The sequence below is a fragment of the Lactuca serriola genome, chromosome 4, assembly GCF_051521515.1.
Source record: "Lactuca serriola cultivar US96UC23 chromosome 4, Lser_US96UC23_V15, whole genome shotgun sequence".
Lineage (NCBI taxonomy): Eukaryota > Viridiplantae > Streptophyta > Magnoliopsida > Asterales > Asteraceae > Lactuca > Lactuca serriola.
The window spans coordinates 38,455,181-38,478,347 of NC_136411.1; the positions used below are offsets into that span (position 1 = coordinate 38,455,181).

The 23,167-nt window shown below is 35.1% G+C and overlaps 1 protein-coding gene across 1 annotated transcript; it reads left to right on the forward strand.

Annotated features, from left to right (window-relative positions):
- The first annotated feature begins 988 nt into the window (after positions 1-988).
- Positions 989-2,840, forward strand: LOC145100058 (coniferyl alcohol acyltransferase-like). Its single transcript, XM_079037475.1, has 3 exons — positions 989-1,494; positions 1,613-2,170; positions 2,341-2,840. The coding sequence occupies exons 1-3, from the start codon at positions 1,078-1,080 to the stop codon at positions 2,746-2,748; spliced, it is 1,383 nt and encodes a 460-aa protein (XP_078893601.1). The 5' UTR covers positions 989-1,077; the 3' UTR covers positions 2,749-2,840.
- The last annotated feature ends 20,327 nt before the right edge of the window (positions 2,841-23,167 follow it).

A 23,167-nucleotide genomic window follows, 5' to 3' on the forward strand; every position in this document is an offset into this window, starting at 1 on the left:
CCAAGTAAAAAAAAAAAAAAAAAAAAAAAAAAAAAAAAACAAAACAAACAAAAAATCTTAGGTTTGACCCTCTAAATAATGATTTTCATTTTTTAAAGATGATGTAACAACTTCACCTGACATGACAAACTGAATCATCAACTCAATCCAAATATGCAAGACAAGTCAATGAAAACCACCATCTGACTTCCTAAAACTTCGAAAGTGAACATTTCCTCATCAAAAAAAGTTGGGGTAAATTGAAAGTAAGGTCTAAATGTTATGATTTTTTTGATATTAAGATTCTTTTCATTCAACATATCTGTTCAACAGCATTACCAAACAACACTGAATTAGTGAAGCATTTGAATTATTCATGCCTCTTAATGGTTCAGGCCTCTTAATAGTTCGGCACTGAAATATTTATTTCCTATTTATTACCCAGAAAAATGTTGATGTCTAAAATAGATGACAACACCATTGATCCATGAAAGAACGTTGTCCATGAAAAGGCTAATGATTGAGTTTCCCCGCACAATTGCTTCTTTTGTAAATTTATTCTGAAAAGCCGCACAGTTTCTAGTCCTCCAAATGCATGTACCATATAGTGTGGAGCAAAGGCTAATGCTTGAATTTTACTATTACTGTTATGAAATCGACTAACTATTAATTTTAGACCAAATATTAAAAATAACTATTTCAGGGACATTTTTTTTTTGCAGTTTCGTATTTTTAGGACAAAAGGAATACACATTACTCTATAAGACCATTTACTAGCAAATTAGTGTGGTTATTTTAACTATTTATTAAATTATAGCTCATACACGACATGCTTTTTTCTATAACTTTAGGAAAATACTTGTTAAACATTAACTAAACAATTAAAAATACTAATTTAATTAAAAGGGTGACATTCCAACAGGTAACGTGGCTAGCTATATGTGATGTGCAACATGAAGTACTCCTATATATATACCTACCATTGTTAATCTTAATCAACCTGCAACACTTTCCTCCCTCTCTCTCTCTCTCTCTCTCTCTCTCTCCCTCCCTCTCTCTCTCTCTCTCTCTCTCTCTCTCACACACACACACACACACATGGGTTTTCGGAGTAAGAGTTACTCGGTGCAGGTGATTGAGAATTCAGTCGTGCATGCTGACGAACCATGGAATGACCACTGGTTACCCTTTACAAACCTAGACTTGCTTGTTCCCCCATTTGATGTGGGCTCTTTCTTCTGCTACAAGAAACCATCCCATGGGAGTTTCCTCACCATAATAGACACCCTCAAAACTTCCTTATCTCGAACCCTCGCACTCTACTACCCACTTGCTGGTGAGATCCTATGGAATGCAGCTGCCGGAGAGAACCAAATTCACTGCAACAACCGAGGAGTCCACTTCATCGAAGCTGTTGCAGACGTGCAGCTCAAGGAACTCAATTTGTATAATCCTGACGACAGCATTGAGGCCAAATTAATCCCTAAGAAGCTACATGGTGTGCTTGCTATTCAGGTAACTTACTTTAACCCATATCTAAAAAAAAAAACAGTTTTAACCTACACTTTCTATATATTTACTCCATCCTTTGCTTCTCATGGAAAACTTTTTAACAACTTTTCATGATATGCAGGTTACAATGTTTCCATGCGGAGGCATGGTGTTAGGATGCATGTTTGATCATCGGGCAGCGGATGGATGCTCAGCTAACATGTTTATCTCATCATGGGCAGATATGGCGCGATCGGGAACCCCATCTATGTTGCCTTCCTTTCGGAGGTCGATCTTTAATCCAAGGTCCCCAACCAGTTATTCCTCGTCCATAAACGATGTGTTTGCTCTATATGAACCCACGCCCATTCCCAATAATGAAGAAAACCATGATGGTGGAGATCCTTTATTCGTTAATCGTATATTCTACATTGAGGGTGAGCAGCTTAACAGGCTACAACTGTTGGCGAGTGAAAGTGGGAGTAGGAGGTCGAAGCTAGAGGCGTTCACTTCTTTCTTGTGGAAGATAGTCGCATTGAGTTTGGAAGAGTCAGGAAATCACAACCAACTGTGTCGTGTTGCTGTTGCAGTCGATGGAAGGAGTAGACTGAGCCAGGGAGATGGAGAAGAGAAAGAAAAACTAACGACTTCGCACTTTGGTAATGTGTTATCGATGCCTTATGGGGAAAAAAGATCACATGTAAGGAATTTATTCATGCGTTAGCTAAGTTACTAAAAGATACCATATATATAACACACTTTTATATTCTTGAACATTAGTTTTGATATAAAAGTATGTTTTTCAACAAAACGATATGTAAAATGGTTATAAATATAATTAATTCTCAATGTTTTTGACATGTTAATTAGGAGTTGATGGAAATGTCATTGAGCAATGTAGCTACGGAGGTTCATGAGTTCTTGCATACTGCCACTGGGAAAGACCATTTTCTTGACCTCATCGACTGGGTGGAAGAACGACGGTCAATGCCACTAATATCGAAGGCTTTTGCTGATGGAGAGACGGCGGTGATGGTTTCATCGGGACAGAGATTTCAGATCATGGACAAGATGGATTTCGGGTGGGGTAAGGTGGCCTTTGGATCATGCCATGTCCCGTCTGCAAGGAAAGACTGTTACGTGATGACGTTGCCCAGTCCAACTAACAAAGAGGATTGGGTTGTCTACATGCATCTCCCAATGATTCATATGAACTATATTGAGGCACATGCTGGGCAAGTGTTCACTCCGATGAATGTTGATTACCTCGGGCTTTGAGTTTGAGACATGTATTGCTTAAAATTGATGTTGACTTTTGTATAAAAAAATGTTCATGTGCTATAAGTTAAATAAATATTATTTTCTTCTAATCAGGAGACTTGTCCTTTTAAACACAACAAAGAGTTCACTTATATAAAAGTCTAAGGTTCTATTTGATTTCGGTGTAATCACAATCAAATGTTTTTGTCTGATTCGGGTCTCTTTATTGTATTTGATAAGGTAAATTTCACATTTGACTCGGTTGTGCAGGGCCAGTCTTAAGAATTTAAATGTTCTGTACGAGCCGGAAAAAAAACACTTTCGTCCTAATATGTAACAAATTAATTTATATAAACTAAAGATTTTTTTTTTTCAAACGACGATAAACTTTATAGCAATACACAACAAAATCATAGTGTTTTAATGAGTAATGACATATTGTAACAGCTAACCAATGACCCGTGAAGCTTTTAGCATTCTTGATAGCAAATTGGCTGATCAACTCTTCGTAATCTATATATACTTTCTAACGTTTCTTTCTCGATATATATATATCATTATCAAACCGCTAAGTCTTTCTTGGGTCATTGTGGAGCGTAAGATTTTAAAAACTTCAATTTCGAAAAGCAACTTTCTGCAGATGCCACCATTACTGGAATTGCCAACAATATACTATATGCAATGTTTGCATTTGGGAAATAATATTTAAGTTTTTTCAAATACTTCAAAACATCTATATGGTTCCTAAATTCATTTGTTTCCAATGTCCCAAATGATTTTAACTCCATATAAAGTTCATCAGCATCGATATCCAATCTTTCTTCAAAGTTGAGTGCTTTTTCAAGAAGATGACAAGAGGACTTAAGATCTTTATCTTCAATTCCCCTTAAATTACATGGAAAAAAAATCAAATAATTTTTCATACTCTTTGAATTGTTCAAATCTTGTCTCAAAAGAGGCACTAGCTTGATCAACAATATATAAGAAATAATTTACTATAGAACTATCTTGAGCTGTAAATGAAACTTCTTTGCTACTTGAACTCTCATCAAACTTTTTTTCCATTGAATCAAACTCTTTTGTGGAAATGTTTAATCAATACCCATTTTAATAGCAATCTCCTTAGCTTTATCGGTCGATTTTGATACAAGTGTTGGAATAGTGTCCAAGGTCATCAACTGTTGGTAATATTTCTAATAATAGTAGGGTCCTTTTGGGTTTCCCTCAAGACCCAAATTGAGTAGAATAAATAAAGGAGAAATTAGTCTATTAATTATTATGGTTAATAATTAATTAGAAACTAATTGGAAATATATTTTGGAAATATATTTTGGGAATTAATTAACAGTTTAATTAATTAAAGGGTTGAATGTTCATTAATCGATAGTTAGTTAATCAGGAATGTTCTAGAACCTTATGAAATTAGGGTTGGATGAAAATCACTCCATCCCACATGGGAAAGGAGTGAAATTCCGTGGTTAGGCCTCCATCCTACATGGAAAGGAGTACTAAACCTTAGTAGGCACCCAAGGCTATAAATAGGGCCTTAGGGATTTCATTTCTCCTTGCACCTTGGTTTGAAGTATTCGCCAACCCTTCTTCCCCCCCCCCCCCCCCCCCCCTCTTAGGGACAATTTCTAATCGCTTTGGGTTTGTGAAATTGACCCTTCTCCCGGTTAATTTTTTATTCCACTCTTTGGTGTCATTGAGTGTAATACCATTAGAGGGATTCTGGTTTTGATCCTTTCATCTAAGCAACTTCATGGAGGTTCAAGATCTCAAGCATGGAGATCAAGGGTTATATAAGAGGTATGTTTTCTTACTTATGTTTTAGTTTTCTAGGGTTGATGTAATTACCATGAAGCCATAGATCCAAAGGATGCATGTACACTTAGGGATATCGTTGTTTCGATTTTTCCGCTGCCTAGTTTTAGAGTGTATATGATGCGTAGAAAACCCAACAGTGGTATCAGTGCCATTGGTTCATGGTTACCTTCACCCTAGATCCATGTTTTCTGAAAATACTTGTTTGAAATTGAATGGTACAAGGATTATTGAAAAATTCGTAATTGATAAAAACTCTAGTCGTAGCTCACGACGTGAACAAGGGAGTCACGACGTAAGCTCGGCAGAATTAGGGTTTCGGATTTTTTTCCTTTTTTCAAATATTAAGGTTTATTAAATATGGATAAATACCTAAATTTAAGTTGTTTTTTTGAATCTAAAAAATGGATAAATATTATTTAAATGTGTTTATTTGAATTTGAATATTTATTTGATAATGGATAAATGTTATTTAAATGTGTTTATTTGAATTTGAATATTTATTTGATAACTGATATATATATATATATATATATATATATATATATATATATATATATATATATATATATATATATATATATATTATTTAATTGTGTTTATTTGAATTTGAATATTTATCTGTTATTTGAATAGTGAATTTAAATATTTAATACTTTTAATTGAGATTTATAAATTTGAATATTACACCCTTATGATGTATTAATTGTTACATTGCGTTCTCACAATTAATTAGAATTAATAATAGACAACTAAATTTAAAGAGTTTTAAATTTACCCCTAGTATTTATATATATTAGAATTGTGTCTACTATATGTATAAGAAAGTTACAATATGCGCCCTCGCATGTTTAAACATTGACATTTTCAGTCTTACCTCGACTAGGCTCACCCGTTCTAATGTAAGGGTTTCAGGAGGTCTCTTTGTTTCCTAATGAGGTCGGTTTTTAATATGGTCAAAATAAAACTATTCTAAAATACAAGTATAAAACAAAATCCTGTTTTATTAATAGAATGTGAGTTTATATTATCCATGTAAATTGCACATTCTCTTTATATTTTGTTTGGTAGAGCTCGTGTGGTTAACACATCAATCTAGAATATAGTCGAGAATGATATGGAACTCGTGAATCTCAAGCGTAACTTAAGCCAGGGAGCATGCGATTTTGCAAGGTTAATTCTCAATCTATTTAGTGTGAATCTTATGTTATCCATAAAAGTTGCACATTCTCCGTATAACTTGTTGATGGAGTTAGCGTGGTTAACCGACACATCAAATTGAGAGTATGGGTAGAGAATGATGTGGAACTCACGAATCTCAAGCGTAACTTGAGACGGGGACCATGCGATTTTGTATGGTCAATTCATCATTGGTTTAGTGATCCGCAGCGACCCCGTCATTGAATTTGAGATGAACATAATCTGAGATTAACATACCATTGATAGTCAATGAATCTCAAAGATCTAGGAATTTCATGGTGATCGAAATTGGCAAAGGGCTTTGCCTACCTAAATAACTTTATGGTGTGTTTACGACATCCCTTTACACACATGGAGCCAAATATGGATCCTAGCCTTCTAAAATAATTTAGGGTGATTACTTTTCTAAGGATAAATAAAAACAAACTATAATGGAATTTGTCATTGAATGATGTCTATAGCCTTATCCACTAAAATCTATTGTTGTAAACCTTTGAGAGGACTAACTATGAGGATGATCAATTTTGTCAATTTTGTAGTTTGGGAATAGTTCTCATAAACGAAAGGAAAGATCACGTCTTTGTTAAAGCTCTTCCTAGGTTACTTCAAACATTGCATTATAAATTGTTAGAAAGAGCAATTATCAAATGTACGTTGTAAATTGACATATTGAAGTAAAATGGAATTTCCTTGAGTTAGGAGTTGACTATGGTTAGTCGATTAGCTAACATGTACATATGATCAGTTCATTAGAATTTTGATATGAACAACTTGGAATGTCCATTAAGGAGTTGTGTAGCATGTTGAGGTTTCCTTTTGGAACTAGCATGGCCAATCATAGAAACTCATACTTCAAAACACTCCCACATTTTACTATCATGAATAGAAGTGTGAAGAAGAAGAAAGCCAATTGCCCACAGTTTAAAAGGCGATTAGTGTGGGTATACCTAATCTAGTCCCTAATACATAGGACAAAGGAAGGCTTATTCTAAGACATGTTCTGATAGCTGCTTGTTTCCATAACAAGAAAAGGACTAAGAAATCAAACTTGCCCAAATGTATATTTGAGGTGAAAGGATTGGAACATGAAGAAGTTAAAATTGATCATGGATCACGAGCCCGTGCTACTTTCCATTGGATCAAAAGATAACTAGTTCTTCCATGATTGTTATTCAATCAAATATATGGATTTATAATGCCGTCAAAACATTACTTCTAAACCTTGAGTGTTTTACTAAGGATTAGTGCTGACATTTGCAAGAATGTGCAGTCACTAAAATGAAGTAAGAAGACTGATGTGTGCAAACTCACTTAGTTTTAAACTTACTTTTAATTATAAAATAAACACACAAAGGCAGTGGACCTATCAATTGTGATATAGTTAAATAAGTAGGGTATCGAACACAGGGAACGGTAAATTAAAACTAAAAACTAATTTTATCTAAATTAATTAATAAGTAGAGGGTTTTCTCTAGTTTTATAAGACTAGAAACTTACTAACTATTACTTAATCTAAAAACTAGAAAACAAAGAATTGACTAGATTAAATAATGGGAAGGAACTTCTGTTTAGTTCAACTCAATTGATCCTATGGTTGATTTCAAGGTAGTGGTGCAATGGATTAATTCTTTTATTGGTTACCGATTCAAGTGATTAGATTCGCGTTCACTACACTAATCCTTAGCAAATAAACTAACTTAAACAGTAGCCAGTTATCTAATTTAATTGAATTCACTAGATTAATTATTCGGGTTAATTTAGACTTGCAATAGTTAACTAATTTGGTCCTTTAATTAACTTCTTGTTGATGGTCATCACACAAGCTTGCACATGAATTTACTCAATTTTCTTATTAATTCTAGTTTCATGTTCATTAATCCTAGACATATGACAAAGTGGTCACATAACATATGAGGATGATAATCAAAAGATGTCCATGCTATTTAATTACCTTCCTATTAACAGAAAATTAATTATCATTCACACATAAGGTTCTTTAGCAAGCTAAAATAACAAAAATTACCAACTTAGAATTAATCCTACCAATAATCAAACCATAGTATCAATTTTGTATCCCCAAACAGAAGTTTAAGAGTTTTAGCTCATGATTAAAGTAAATAACAGCAAACAAACAGATTCTAATTGTTTAACCATAATGAAAAACAAAAGATTAAGTAGAATGATGAAATTTGCCTCAAATCTCCTTCGGAATTGGATTCTAGCTTGTATCTTCGTCCTCTAGGGTTTTTCTGACTCCTCAATCGCAGCTAACCTCTCCAGAATGGTTCCAGAATTCCTCCCCAACGTTCTGAGAAGTTATCTTTATATATACGAAACGACTCGTCGAGTCCATCTCTCAATCCCCGTATTGTGATAAGTCTATGGGTTTCCGAGTCTTTATCTTCTCGAATATTCGCTTGGACTCGCCGAGTAGTCGACCCTACTCGCCGAGTAGGTGTTGTTTTTAGTGTTTTTCTTCTTTGTTTCATTCTCGAGCTCTCAACCGCTTCTCCTGCTTCCTTTTGCTTCCGAGCTTCACTTTTGGACTGAAAATATAATTTAAACACTTTTAAGTACCTTTTGTCCATGAAATGCAATAATTTAGCTAATAAATGAATAAAAACCTATACTTAATATGAACTAAATATGCACATATCAAAATACCCCACACTTGACTTTTGCTTGCCCCCAAGCAAAACTGAATTTTAAAACATTAGAATCACATATGACAACTCCAATCTAATCCAGCCATTATACCAAGACCGCAACACATGCATTTGTGTCTAAAATTGTCCTAAGTACCCCCCATACTCCAAATACTCACAATCCTCATAAACATTCGCCCACTCACCCCGAACTATGCTCATTTTATGCATCCCTCTGAATCCATCCGCAGAAAACCTCTTACCCTCAAGGTATTTTTAGTTGAGCAACCCAAGCATACATAATCTAGAATTACAATTTATGATACCACTATGGAGCTTTTTTGAATTCTTCACTTCCTTGATAATTTGATCTTTGATTTCGTTGAATTCACCACCTTTGTTGTTTGATTTTTGGTATCTTCAACTTTTTGAATTTCTTAGAATTTTGATCTTTTGATCTTCACTTTACTTGCTCCAAAATTCTTCAAACTTTTCTTGCAATTCTCTCTCTTTTTTTTTAACATGTACCTCTCTTTTTTTTCACTCAAAAACCTACATGCTTAAGCAGGGGCGCTCAACCTCAACCTTTATTGGCTAACGATAATAATTTTCCTGGATACATTTCAGGTTTAGGCTGCCAAACATATTGCATCCCTCAGGTTGAGCAAGGTCATGTTTTTGTCCCATGATTTCACTAGAATAAGGAAGCCACAAATGCACTAGAACGTATATAGGCTCAACTAAACATTTGGGTCTTCATACAATTATCAACACAATTCTAACATGGAATCCTAATTTTCTTTTACCAAAATTTTCTAAATTAAGTCCTAATCAACATTTTTGGTATGCAAAATTTTAAAATTATACCTAAAATAGGATTCTAATTCAATTAATATGACCAACCCCCTACCCCACACTTAATTCATGCAATGTCCCCATTGCATGCTATGCATGATAAAGAAAAATACTAAAGTAAATAGGGAATTGGAACAAACTCCCCTGGGATAGCAGTGGCGAGGTTGATAACTCTTCTTTCCAGCTCCAACTTCAATTGACTTTAGACATGCAAATAGCTCAACCATGTCTTGTGCATCAAATCACATGTGGCAGCTCCAAATAAGCCGGGAAAACAGTGTAAGATCTTCAAGAATCGATATGGAAGAATAAATGGTCAAGTGGCACACTCAGCAGCATCCAATCAGTAGTCCTCTTGGTACATAAATGAACGGCTCGTCGAGTCATATATGTGACTCGTCGAGTATAAGCGCGGACAAGTTCGAATATGCAAGAATATAAGGTGACTCGTCGAGTCAGTTTAGTGCACTCAACGAGTAGACCGCTGGGTGAAAAAAAATCGCATTCTGCATTTGTTCCAGCTTCTGATGAATCTTCAAAACTTCTCACAAATTCTAGACTCATTCGCTCATGTCCCTAGGGACCGGACTCGACACCTTAACTCTAGACTCTGCCCTTCCTTGACTTGTTTCCACTCTCACATTTTTCTTTCTCCTTCAAACTCTAGACCTTTCTATGCAAGCATTTTAACCCAAAATCTTAAATCATCAAAGCAATTAAACATCAAACATAAAGTAAAATTCTTAAAGTTAAACACACCAAACCCAAACAAAAACAAAAACAAATTAAAAATTGTTCAACAAAAACATAAAGAACTAATCCTCCTCCTCATCATCACGATCATAAGTAGCTCCACTTCCACCAGCGCCACTCCTTCTTGCATTGATCACTTCATCCCAAGACGGAATATATGGGAAGTTACCACCATCGATATGTGGAATGTGGAATGTAGAAGTGGTCAAAAAGTCGAATGTGGGATTGGTTGCTAAAATTGAGACTCCTTGCCATTTGATTTTGCATTCTCCTCATCTCAATATTATACCAATCCATGGGCACTTCCTTATTATCCACCAGAATTATCGGCGGTTCCTCCTCCACATCTCGTTCTCTCCTCGGTCTAACCCTCCTTCCCGGTGCCTCGGGACCAACCACTGGATCATCATGCGGAATAGCATAATAACCACCACCATAGTCCTCAATAATCCTAGCCCTCCTAAAAAGAATGGGATTGAATGGAGGGGTAGGAATCATCGTCATCAAATTCCATGCACCGCGGGTCATCAACCCAAACGAGTTGGCTAGCCAGGTGACAAACATACCACCATTAATTTTTGATGTCTTGCGATCCTTGACCGCACCTTCCGCCAAATATGAAGCCAAACACCACGGAATGTTGCAAAAAGTGTCTGGTGTGATAATGCTCCGTAGATAAAAGACATCAAGGTTAGAAACCTTGTCATCATCCTTTCGTTGGTTGATGGTAGTGGAGATAAGGCGGTGAATGAGATGGTGCATGGGCGACCGAATACTTCCTTCTTGGGCCGAATTTGGGATGTACAATTTTTTGGCAATCGTGTTCCACCATCCCGTGCTCGTAACACCATCGGGGAACACCTTGTGAGAATGTTCCATAAAGGCGCGAAAAATAGCAGTCGAAACCAATGGCCGGTCATAGATTCCCAGTCGACAAGCAAGATCAATAACAGAGCACTGATGATACTCGCCCCCAAGGCAAAAACTAAAACTTGTCGGGTGATAGCAATCGTCACCTCCGCGGAGAGATACCGTAGAGAAGAATTCCCAGCAAAGTTCCCGGTACACCGGCTCTTGAATACGAAAGACCCGACTCCACCCATCGCAAACCATCGTTTCCCCTTCGAATGTAAATTCCTTCACAATATAAGATGCTAAATCCTCCTCATACCGCACATTCTGTAACCAATCCCAATCAATTATGTTTGGCACGTAGATCTCCTTCTTTCTAACTTCAACTAACTTCTTCCATCTCGTCATGGTTGAAGCTGATTCGATTTGAGGAAAATTCAACCAAGGAAAATCTCCTTGGCGTCCACTGGAACTTTGTCCCCTGTGAAACATAGTACCTGCAAAGCAAAGAACATAAAACCCAGAAAACACAGAAAATCATCAAAATAGGTCACGCCTGGGTCCCCGACTGGACTCGTCGAGTCCATGAACGACTCGGCGAGTCGCAAGAACTGTGCGAGTCAGTCGGCGAGTCGGTCAAAATCCGACCATGAAAACTCAAAATTAACTCAAGGGTTTTGTCCAGGGATGTTCCTAAGATGTATTAAAGGAGAAATAACCATCCAAAACAACATAGTTGATGTAAAATCAAAACCCTAGAAATTCACTATACTTCAAAATCGGGTATTATATGAAATTGTTACCCTAGATCATCTAAAAATCATGCCTTTAACAGAAATTAGGAAGAAATTTAGTACCTTTTGTGATGGAAATTGAAAAACTTGAAGAAATCTTGAAGAAGTTGATGAATGCTTGAGAGAGAGTAAGAAGGGAGGCGCACGACGAGTGAAGGGGAAAAAACTGATTAGGGTTAAAAATCCGAATATCATCAAACAAAGTTCTACTCTCCGTTCCCATCAGACACATACCCTAATATGCTGTTATCCATTATCCAACCATAAATAAACCGATCATCTCCGTTGGGCCTTAGTGTATAACTAGACAATATTACAATACATGTAATCAACCTTCAACACAAATTTCGTGCCTATGTAATATCTTTCCAGTATAGGGTATAACTAAGCATTCTTTCAACTCGAGCTAAATGTCGTTGACAAACCTTAGTTTGTAACTAGACCATTTCATTCTTCATCGTCAATATAGTATTGACGATACTATCATGATATAAAGTATGACCATACTATTATCCAAGTTAATTGGATCTAAACATCCTTTATGTGTGTCAGTTTAGAAACTAGACTAGGCTACAATCCCTATAATCAACATCCAATACCTATTCGATTTAGATAACACTATCCTAATTTAGTGTATATATTTAACACATAGTATTCGGTATTTAATATAAATTAATATTTTTTAGTAATAATACTTCTATTAATATTTTCAAGTAATAATATCATATAGATACTTTAACACATATATAACCATATCTAGTTTGCACAGTGTATGTCGTCGAATATACATCTAACACATATTCCAGATAATAAGCATTTAATTCACATACAAACTTTCAACACATATTTAAAACTTTTAATATATATATATATATATATTTGTATTAAAATCATGTTCATGAAAGTAACTATGTACTCACATGATTGAGGTGGAAGATCCACGGGAAAGGTATCTCCTCGACTAATACTTATGTTTATCCCTTTGATACAATCTAAATACGAGTTGTACTATGCTTCTGTATTCGTTCGTATTTATAAGCTTAATAAATTATTTCTGGATTCTACAATAATTCCAAGAAATAGTTTGAGTTCTATAAAATAAGGAACAACTAGGTAAGATTCTATCGCAAGTAGGATCTGTTCGATATACGTAGTATATTGTTTGGAAAATCCACTTTAAACACCTCACTAGATCTAGCCTAGACATCACTCTCGTAAGTAGACCAATCAATATTTTGAATGGAATCACTGATAAATCTTATTTACAAATTCATAATAGCAGTCATGAATATAAATATAAGTCACACGTAAAGCGTAGTAAGTGCAACATAACTTATAGAGTTTCTAGCAAAAAGTCGCAGATATAACCTTGACTCTGAATACTTCATTTCATCAGGATTTACAATGTTGCAACACCTTGCTAAAATACTTGATACTCAGAAGTCAGATACAAGAGGTTTGAGAGAGAGTTTGAGGGAGAGAGGGTTGAGTGAAAATGGGCAAGGAAATAAAGAGAGTTCAGCTTCTATTTATAAGAGGTTTTCATAGGGCGTGTCACTCCTAGGTTTAGAAGTGCACCATGCCTCGTCGATGTGTTCCATCCTACATGGTGCCACATGTCATGCTCTTGCTGGTGCCATATTGCTTGGTCAGTGGCAAAAGTGGTTGCCACCTTTTCCATTTGGTACGCTCTTAGGTTTTCTAAAATCATATCTTTTACATACAAGCTCCATCTTCGACGTTCTTTATATCTACACGTTTGTATCAGTAATTGCTAAAACTTTCCTTTAGACTTCGCTGGATAATTCTCATTCCATCTTATATTTACAATCTATGAAGATTACATTGTAAAAGACCATAAAAAATTCATAATTTCTTCATACGAACTCCGTTCTCGACGTTCTCTATATCGATGAATTGATATTTACGATATCTTCAACTTTAATTATATTTTTTTGGCAAACAATCAACCGATTTTTATTTCGATTTATCTATTGCATATTGTTGTACCATGTCGCACTAAAACTTCGAAAAATCATAACTTATTTGTACAAAGTCAGATTTAGGCGTTCTTTATATGCACACTTTAGTAATTACAATTACCATGCGTTTTAATTAGATTACTTAGGTTAATAAACAACCTACCTATGATCTTTTATGACACACTTTTTCATATAGGACTGAACACGAAACTACAAACAATCATAACATTCTCATACGTAGTCAAATTTGAATATTCTTTATACCCATAGAATTGTCATCATGACTACTACTAGTTTTGTCAAGACTAATTATCCAAAGTAATCTTTTTATTTTTAAACTTTTATTTAATGTAATTTGTTAAATTTCAAATAATGTTTTATACAAATATTATAAGCCCATAGAATTTGTTCCTAAAACATGTACACAATATATAAATATTATTTGTATAATTCGTATTGCATACAAAGGATACTTATTTATTTATAGTTATCCTATTTGAGGATTTAATTATTCGATAAAACGAATACTTATAATTTATAGTTCTTAAAACGTCTAGCCCGTATTCGCGTGCATTACAGAAACCAAATGATAGCTAGGGTTTGAGAGTTATTTTCCAACCCAGTTGTCAAAGCTTTATAATAAGAAAACTTACATTTTATTCAATTAGATGTATATGAAATATTTTTTCTTCCCTTGAAATTATTTTCCTTGCCCTAAATTTGAGCTAACGCCTAAAATCATCCTATAATGTTCTCTGGAGTTTAAGGAGAGTTTTGGAATGTTTTAGAAGGTTACAAGACCTAGCTAAATGACTTAAACCTTTTAAACACTTATGTTTTTGCGCTAAGCTACATAGGAAAACTCAATTCCCAGTCTGTAAAGATATCTGACAGAACACAAATCCGAATGAAAACTCAATTGGTCACCTAACACCATATAATGATAGATATCAAGTACCACTCAATTTTCCTAAAATACCCTCAGTTCAAACCAGGTCAAAGGTCAAATTCTACAAACCAGCCGACTCAACCCATCCGAGTACATGGGACGTACTCGATGGTTGACCAGGAAATGAGGGTTTGGCCGTGTACGTGCAACGTACCAATTGGTACGCCCAATATACACAACTTAACTTCTTCTTAATGTACTAAGTGCTTAATACTTAATCTTTGACATCCAAATTGCAGATCCAAGTCCCAAATATCGTTGTTGGACATAAAGTTTCCAACTTTATGGTCTTGCATGACCAATAAGTGCTAAATGCTAGAAACCCCAACCTCTTAACCATTTAAGACCACCAAACACACGCATGGGGAAGAGTTAAGAGCCAAGACCCTATTTTTATGCTTCTAAACTACTCACAATGTGTAAAAGGCTTGTTAAAATGGGTTGTACCATGCCATACACAAAAGGTCAATTCTTGGGATCAAAATGTTCATGAATAAAGAACTTAGCAAGATCTAAGAAATTACAAGCCAAGTTTAAAGCTTTATACCTCTTTAAGATTGCTAGATAGTTGAAGATCCCACATCCAAAGCTTCCAAGGTGGTTCTATTTCCTTCTTTCTCCTTCAAGACCACCAAAAACACACACAAGGGTCAAGAATGCTCAAACAAATGGCTAGAGTTTGCTAAGGTCGTATGGAGGTATTAAAGGCTGATGAGAGATGAGGTTTGGAAGCCATAAGTTGATTAAATATGGTCCTAAACCTAAAATTAGGGTTTTTGGATATCACAGGTATGCCCCACATACGCTAGGTACGCCCTGTTTACGTGAGTCCGCCACAAAAATTACAAAAATGCCACTATGGGCCATTTTGCAAGCTTTCTCATGCATAAGGGCCAAAATGCAATAATTCTTCATTGTTAGGGTTAAAATTGAAAATACCTCATCATCGGAATGTTATGTTAATATACTCCCATGTTTTGGAATTTTGAAAATGGCATTTTGGTTGTTTTGGTAATTAAAGTATACATACCCCTATGTTTAAGGTTATGAAATTTGGTATTAAATACATTAAATCGATTGATTCTTCATTTTATAATGTAACCAGGATGACAGGGTAAAAGTGGCAAAAAGAGTCAACCTAATATGAGTTTGTATGAGAGAGTTATGAGTGTTTGAATTTGGGTAAAAATGTTGCATGAGTTGATGAAAGTGCATCACCAAAATAGAGAAGCAAAACAAAAAACACAGACCACATTTTTCTAGGCATGAAAACATAGACCTATGTAGCTTAGCGCAAAAACATAAGTGTTTAAAAGGTTTAAGTCATTTAGCTAGGTCTTGTAACCTTCTAAAACATTCCAAAAGTCTCCTTAAACTTCAGAGAACATTATAGGATGATTTTAGGCGTTAGCTCAAATTTAGGGCAAGGAAAATAATTTCAAGGGAAGAAAAAATATTTCATATACATCTAATTGAATAAAATGTAAGTTTTCTTATTATAAAGCTTTGACAACTGGGTTGGAAAATAACTCACAAACCCTAGCTATCATTTGGTTTCTGTAATGCATGCGAATACGGGCTAGACGTTTTAAGAACTATAAATTATAAGTATTCGTTTTATCAAATAATTAAATCCTCAAATAGGATAACTATAAATAAATAAGTATCCTTTGTATGCAATACGAATTATACAAATAATTTTATATATTGTGTACATGTTTTAGGAACAAATTCTATGGGCTTATAATATTTGTATAAAACATTATTTGAAATTTAACAAATTACATTAAATAAAAGTTTAAAAATAAAAAGATTACTTTGGATAATTAGTCTTGACAAAACTAGTAGTAGTCATGATGACAATTCTATGGGTATAAAGAATATTCAAATTTGACTACGTATGAGAATGTTATGATTGTTTGTAGTTTCGTGTTCAGTCCTATATGAAAAAGTGTGTCATAAAAGATCATAGATAGGTTGTTTATTAACCTAAGTAATCTAATTAAAACGCATGGTAATTGTAATTACTAAAGTGTGCATATAAAAGAACGCCTAAATCTGACTTTGTACAAATAAGTTATGATTTTTCGAAGTTTTAGTGCGACACGGTACAACAATATGCAATAGATAAATCGAAATAAAAATCGGTTGATTGTTTGCCAAAACAATATAATTAAAGTTGAAGATATCGTAAATATCAATTCATCGATATAGAGAACGTCGAGAACGGAGTTCGTATGAAGAAATTATGAATTTTTTATGGTATTTTACAATGTAATCTTCATAGACTATAAATATAAGATGGAATGAGAATTATCCAGCGAAGTCTAAAGGAAAGTTTTAGCAATTATTGATACAAACGTGTAGATATAAAGAACGTCGAAGATGGAGCTTGTATGCAAAAGATATGATTTTAGAAAACCTAAGAGCGTACCAAATGGAAAAGGTGGCAACCACTTTTGCCACTGACCAAGCAATATGGCACCAGCAAGAGCATGACATGTGGCACCATGTAGGATGGAACACATCGACGAGGCACGGTGCACTTCTAAACCTAGGAGTGACACGCCCTATGAAAACCTCTTATAAATAGAAGTTGAACTCTCTTTATTTCCTTGCCCATTTTCACTCAACACTCTCTCCCTCAAACTCTCTCTCAAACCTCTTGTATCTGACTTCTGAGTATCGAGTATTTTAGCAAGGTGTTGCAGCATTGTAAATCCTGATGAAATGAAGTATTTAGAGTCAGTGCTATATCTACGACTTTTTACTAGAAACTCCATAAGTTATGTTGCACTTACTACGCTTTACGTGTGACTTATATTTTTATTCATGACTATTATTATGAATTTGTAAATAAGATCTATCAGTGATTCCATTCAAAATATTGATTGGTCTACTTACGAGAGTGATGTCTAGGTTAGATCTAGTGAGGTGTTTAAAGTGGATTTTCCAAACAATATACTACGTATATCGAACAGATCCTACTTGCGATAGAATCTTACCTAGTTGTTCCTTATTTTATAGAACTCAAACTATTTCTTGGAATTATTGTAGAATCCAGAAATAATTTATTAAGCTTATAAATACGAACGAATACAGAAGCATAGTACAACTCGTATTTAGATTGTATCAAAGGGATAAACATAAGTATTAGTCGAGGAGATACCTTTCCCGTGGATCTTCCACCTCAATCATGTGAGTACATAGTTACTTTCATGAACATGATTTTAATACAAGTATATATCAAAAGTTTTAAATATGTGTTGAAAGTTTGTATGTGAATTAAATGCTTATTATCTGGAATATGTGTTAGATGTATATTCGACGACATACACTGTGCAAACCAGATATGGTTATATATGTGTTAAAGTATCTATATGATATTATTACTTGAAAATATTAATAGAAGTATTATTACTAAAAAATATTAATTTATATTAAATACCGAATACTATGTGTTAAATATATACACTAAATTAGGATAGTGTTATCTAAATCGAATAGGTATTGGATGTTGATTATAGGGATTGTAGCCTAGTCTAGTTTCTAAACTGACACACATAAAGGATGTTTAGATTGTAGCCTAGTCTAGTTTCTAAACTGACACACATAAAGGATGTTTAGATCCAATTAACTTGGATAATAGTATGGTCATACTTTATATCATGATAGTATCGTGAATACTATATTGACAATGAAGAATGAACTGGTCTAGTTACAAACTAAGGTTTGTCAACGACATTTAGCTCGAGTTGAAAGAATGCTTAGTTATACCCTATACTGCAAAGATATTACATAGGCACGAAATTTGTGTTGAAGGTTGATTACATGTATTGTAATATTGTCTAGTTATACACTAAGGCCCAACGGAGATGCTCGGTTTATTTATGGTTGGATAATGGATAACAGCATATTAGGGTATGTGTCAGATGGGAACGGAGAGTAGAACTTTGTTTGATGACATTGATGTTTGGTAGGGCGGTCCAGTCAAGACCGCCTTAACCCTACAGGGCGGTCCAGTCAGGCCGAAGGCCTAGCGAACGGTCCGGATAGGCTGTAGGCCTACGAGGCGGTCCGGTCATGCTGAAGGCTCATTATGCATGTTGTTTGTATTGAGATGATATTTATTCTGGTTAGTTTGGGTTGGTATTTTGGGGGAACTCACTAAGCTTTCGGGCTTACAGTTTTAGTTTATTGTTTCAGGTACATCAGATGATCACAGGAAGGCAAAGGTGTGATCGTACAGCTCCTCCTATTTCATGGTTTTATGAATTGATTTTGGGAATACTCTAATGTTTAAACTATTTTGACAAGAAACTGTAATCACTTAATGGTTTTTAAATGTATTAAAAGTTTTAAATTGGCTTGAAATTTTTGGGTTGTTACACTCACTATACCCCCACTAGCCTTGACATATACACAAGATTCATCTTCACTCCTCGAAAAACCAAACTCTTTGACTTTCTCACCGAAACAAAGATTCTATCTGCGAGGTGCTTGTTTCAATCCATAGATAGATTTCTCAAGCTTACACAATCTATTAGGGTATTCTATGCTGAGAAAACCCTCTGGCTGACACATGTACACATCTTCAGCCACACTTCCATTAAGGAAGGAGATTTTGACATCCATTTGCCATATTTCATAATCATGAAATGCAACAATGGCTAACAGGACCCTAATGGACTTAATCTTTGCTACTGGGGAAAAGGTCTCATCATAATCAACTCCCAGAGTTTGAGAAAATCCCTTTGCAACCAGTCGCGCCTTATACGTGTGTACATTACAATCCATGTCGGTATTTTTCTTGAAGATCCATTTGCACCCAACTGTCTTATCAACTGGTACATTGTCAGCCAAGTTCCAAACTTGATTGTCATACATCGACTGTATCTCGCTGTCCATTGCCTCTTTCCATTTAGCAGACTCGGGGCCTGCCATGGCTTCCGCATAGTTGTTAGGTTCATCCAGACTTACTAGTGTCTTATCACTGATAAGTGTCTCACCTTCCGCAGTAATATGGAAACCATAGTAGTGCTCAAGTGCATTCCTAACCCTTGTGGAACGCCTCAGAGGTACAGACTCATCAATTGGATCAACATGAGTTTCCTCCTCAGGTTGACTGCTAGGGTTTGAAGTTCCTTCACCACTTGACTCTTGAATTTCTTCAAGGTTAATTTTCATCCCACTGTTTCCTTGGCTTATGAATTGTCTCTCTCGAAAGACACCCCTCCTCTCTACAAAGACCACATTATCACTAGGTCTGTAGAAGAGGTAACCAAAAGATTTTTGTGGGTAGCCGATGAAAATACACCTCTCACTTAGAGGTTCGAGCTTATCGTGAGTCTCACGCCTCACGAAAGCCTCGCAACCCCAAATCTTGATGTGGTCTAGATTAGGAACTTTTCCAGTCCCCATCTCATGAGGAGTTTTGGCAACTTTCTTTGTTGGGACTAGATTAAGGATATGGGTGGCAGTCTCTAAGGCATACCCGCGGAATGAGATTGGTAGTGAAGCTCGACTCATCATGGAACGAATCATATCCAACAAGGTTCGATTACGCCTCTCAGCCACACCATTCAATTGTGGTGTCCTGGGAGGTGTCAATTGTGAGACAATCCCACATTCTTTAAGATAGTCGAGGAACTCTGTACTAAGATACTCACCACCACGATCGGATCAAAGCATCTTAATGTTCCTGCCCAATTGATTCTCAACTTCTTGTTTAAACTCTTTAAACCTTTCAAAAGTCTCTGATTTATGCTTGATTAAGTAGACATATCCATATCTACTATAATCATCTGTAAAAGTCACATAATAACGATTAGCATCTCTTGTGGCAATTTTGAAGGGTCCACACACATATGTGTGCACTAGATCCAACAAACCTTCACCCCTTGCACAAGAACTAGTAAAGTGTGATTTTGTCATTTTTCCAAGTAAACATGATTCACAACTATCATCTGACTTTAGGTCAAATGACTCCAAGACTCCATCCTTTTGGAGTTGGCCTATGCGGTTCTTGCTTACATGTATAAGGCGACAATGCCCAAATGATGCTTTATCCAAGTTATTATTGTTAGAAGAATCAATACACAACACATTATTTCCTAGGTTATCTACAACAGACACAGCTTCATACACTCCATCACAAGGTAATGCTTTAAAATAAAGAACATTATTAAAGAAAGAATTTATTCCACCAACTTCATTATCAAAAGAAAAGGTAACCCTTATTTGTATAAAGCATTAAAGGAAATAATATTTCTTGCCATTTTAGGCGACTAACAACATTTATTCAAATCTAATGTAAACCCACTACTTAGCAACAAAGAATAAACTCCAATCTTGGTGACAAGTGAATCTTTCCTATTCCCCATGATCAAGTTTATCTTTCCATGCTCCACATTCTCACTTCTTCTTAGTCCCTGCAAAACAAAACATATGTGAATTCCACATCCTGTATCAAGGACCCAAGTGCGATGCCTCAAATGTCTCACACAACACCAAATGCTTTTGGAATGACTTGAGAGAAATGTCCACACTTAGAAACCAGCTATGCCCTCTCACTCTTGCTTAAGTGGCCAATTTTGGTGAACATGTTGATCCTTATATAGTGTGTTACAATTAGGGTTACACCATGTAAACCCTAATTGTTAGTACCTTTCACTTCCATGACCCATGGATTATATAACCACCATGGAGTATCCTATAGGTTTTAGCCCAACTTGATAATCCATGGAGCATTAGCCCACTATACAAGTATAATTTATTTACACAATCAACCCATATATTTAATTAGTCACCTTTTGATCACTTAATTAATTCTAAATTAACTCTTGATCAATACTAATTAAATAATATTATTAATATATTAGAACATATAATATATTAATAAACCATAAGTGTTATTTCTCTTATTTTAGTTTATCCAAATGCATGATGGCATGCAACCCAAATGGACCATGCCAAACTGGGCCAAGTACATGATGGGTTTTAGCCATAAGAACTTTCCTATGTGCGCATGCAAAACCCTAATGCTTGGATCTAGGCTTTCTAATTAAACATGCTTTGAATCCAAGACTTCTAATGACTAATTAGGTTAAATAACAACATTGAAATAGATCTAGAACCATACCTTTGAATTCCTTGTTGATCTTGTTGTCTTGGAGCTTTTAGAGTCACAATTGTCACTCCTCTAATGGCTTACAAACACCAATAGCAAGAAAGATGATTTAGGAGAGAGGAGAGGGGAGGAAATCGGCCAAGGTTCTCTTACTTTAGGTGAGGTTCCGATTAGCCTTAGCTATGGGGTCTATTTATACTTGTAGACTCCTTAAGGGTTACAGTCTAAACCCTAATTGGATAATCTTCTCTTAAGGCTATCCAAATCCATTCCACAGATAAGTCATGGACGATTTTGAAGCTATCCTAGCTTCTAGAATCTGTCCCTTATATATCCATAAGGATTTTCAGTCTAAAGCTTAACTATCAAACAATTGACAATTTATACCCCTTTATTTAATTAATCTCTTTAAGTCACCAAACTAATTCCAATTAATTCTATGACTTATATTAATCAAATAACAATATATTATTCTTTATATTATTCTCATAATATATTAATAATATTTACTCTCTCTTAATAAATCATCCTATCAAGTTGCTATGGTGAAGGCAACCCAAAAGGACCATGCACAACCGGGTCAAATACTTGCCTAATATAGTTGCAGCCTTAGACACTATTCCAACAGTCTCCCACTTGGATAAGTCTATTAACTATATGCACAAGTACAATTCGGTTTGCAATCGTAGCTCTCAAAGACGCTGTCAAACTCTTATCTAATAAATCTTGTCCTTTAGATAAGGGATCGTACAGTCCTCTGTTAGATATCATGATGACAATCCTATGGAACGGTTAGTCAAGCATTTAGGTTTCTCGATCTCTGATTTATTTGACATAGAACTTAATCGAACACATCAATTCAGTTCTGACCGGGCCTGGCACATAAGTCAAATCAAATCATCGAGCGGCCGAGATATCGCTTTTACCTTCTTAGATAAAAGTTACAGATAAACTTCGACTTATATGCATTTACTTATTCATTAACCAACTATACACAACAATGCGTTTTATAACACCGAGTTACTGAAGCGTTTTCGCATTATCAATGTACAATCAATTAACAAATAACAAACCATATATCTAGGTTTTAAGACTATATGATATTATCGTCTTGCGATCACCCTTTTTACATCATATTCCATAAGGTGATTCCAGCAAGCGCGGGTTTGTTCCAATGCTCAAAACTAGTTCATAAGCACTCATGAACATTGCAGCAACCCTTTGCTATTTCTAAAACCATTTAGACAATCTACACACCAATTCATGACAATCTTCATTCATATCTACTTCCAACATATGAATGATTGTGGACAATTTGAACAATTCGATTATTCCTAATAAACTCAATTATTCTGGAAGTCAAAACATGCAAAGTGAAACAATAGTTAAACAATTAACATAAGATAGTAACATTACTCATAAATAAAACTCCTTTATTTAATCATCAAATGTTA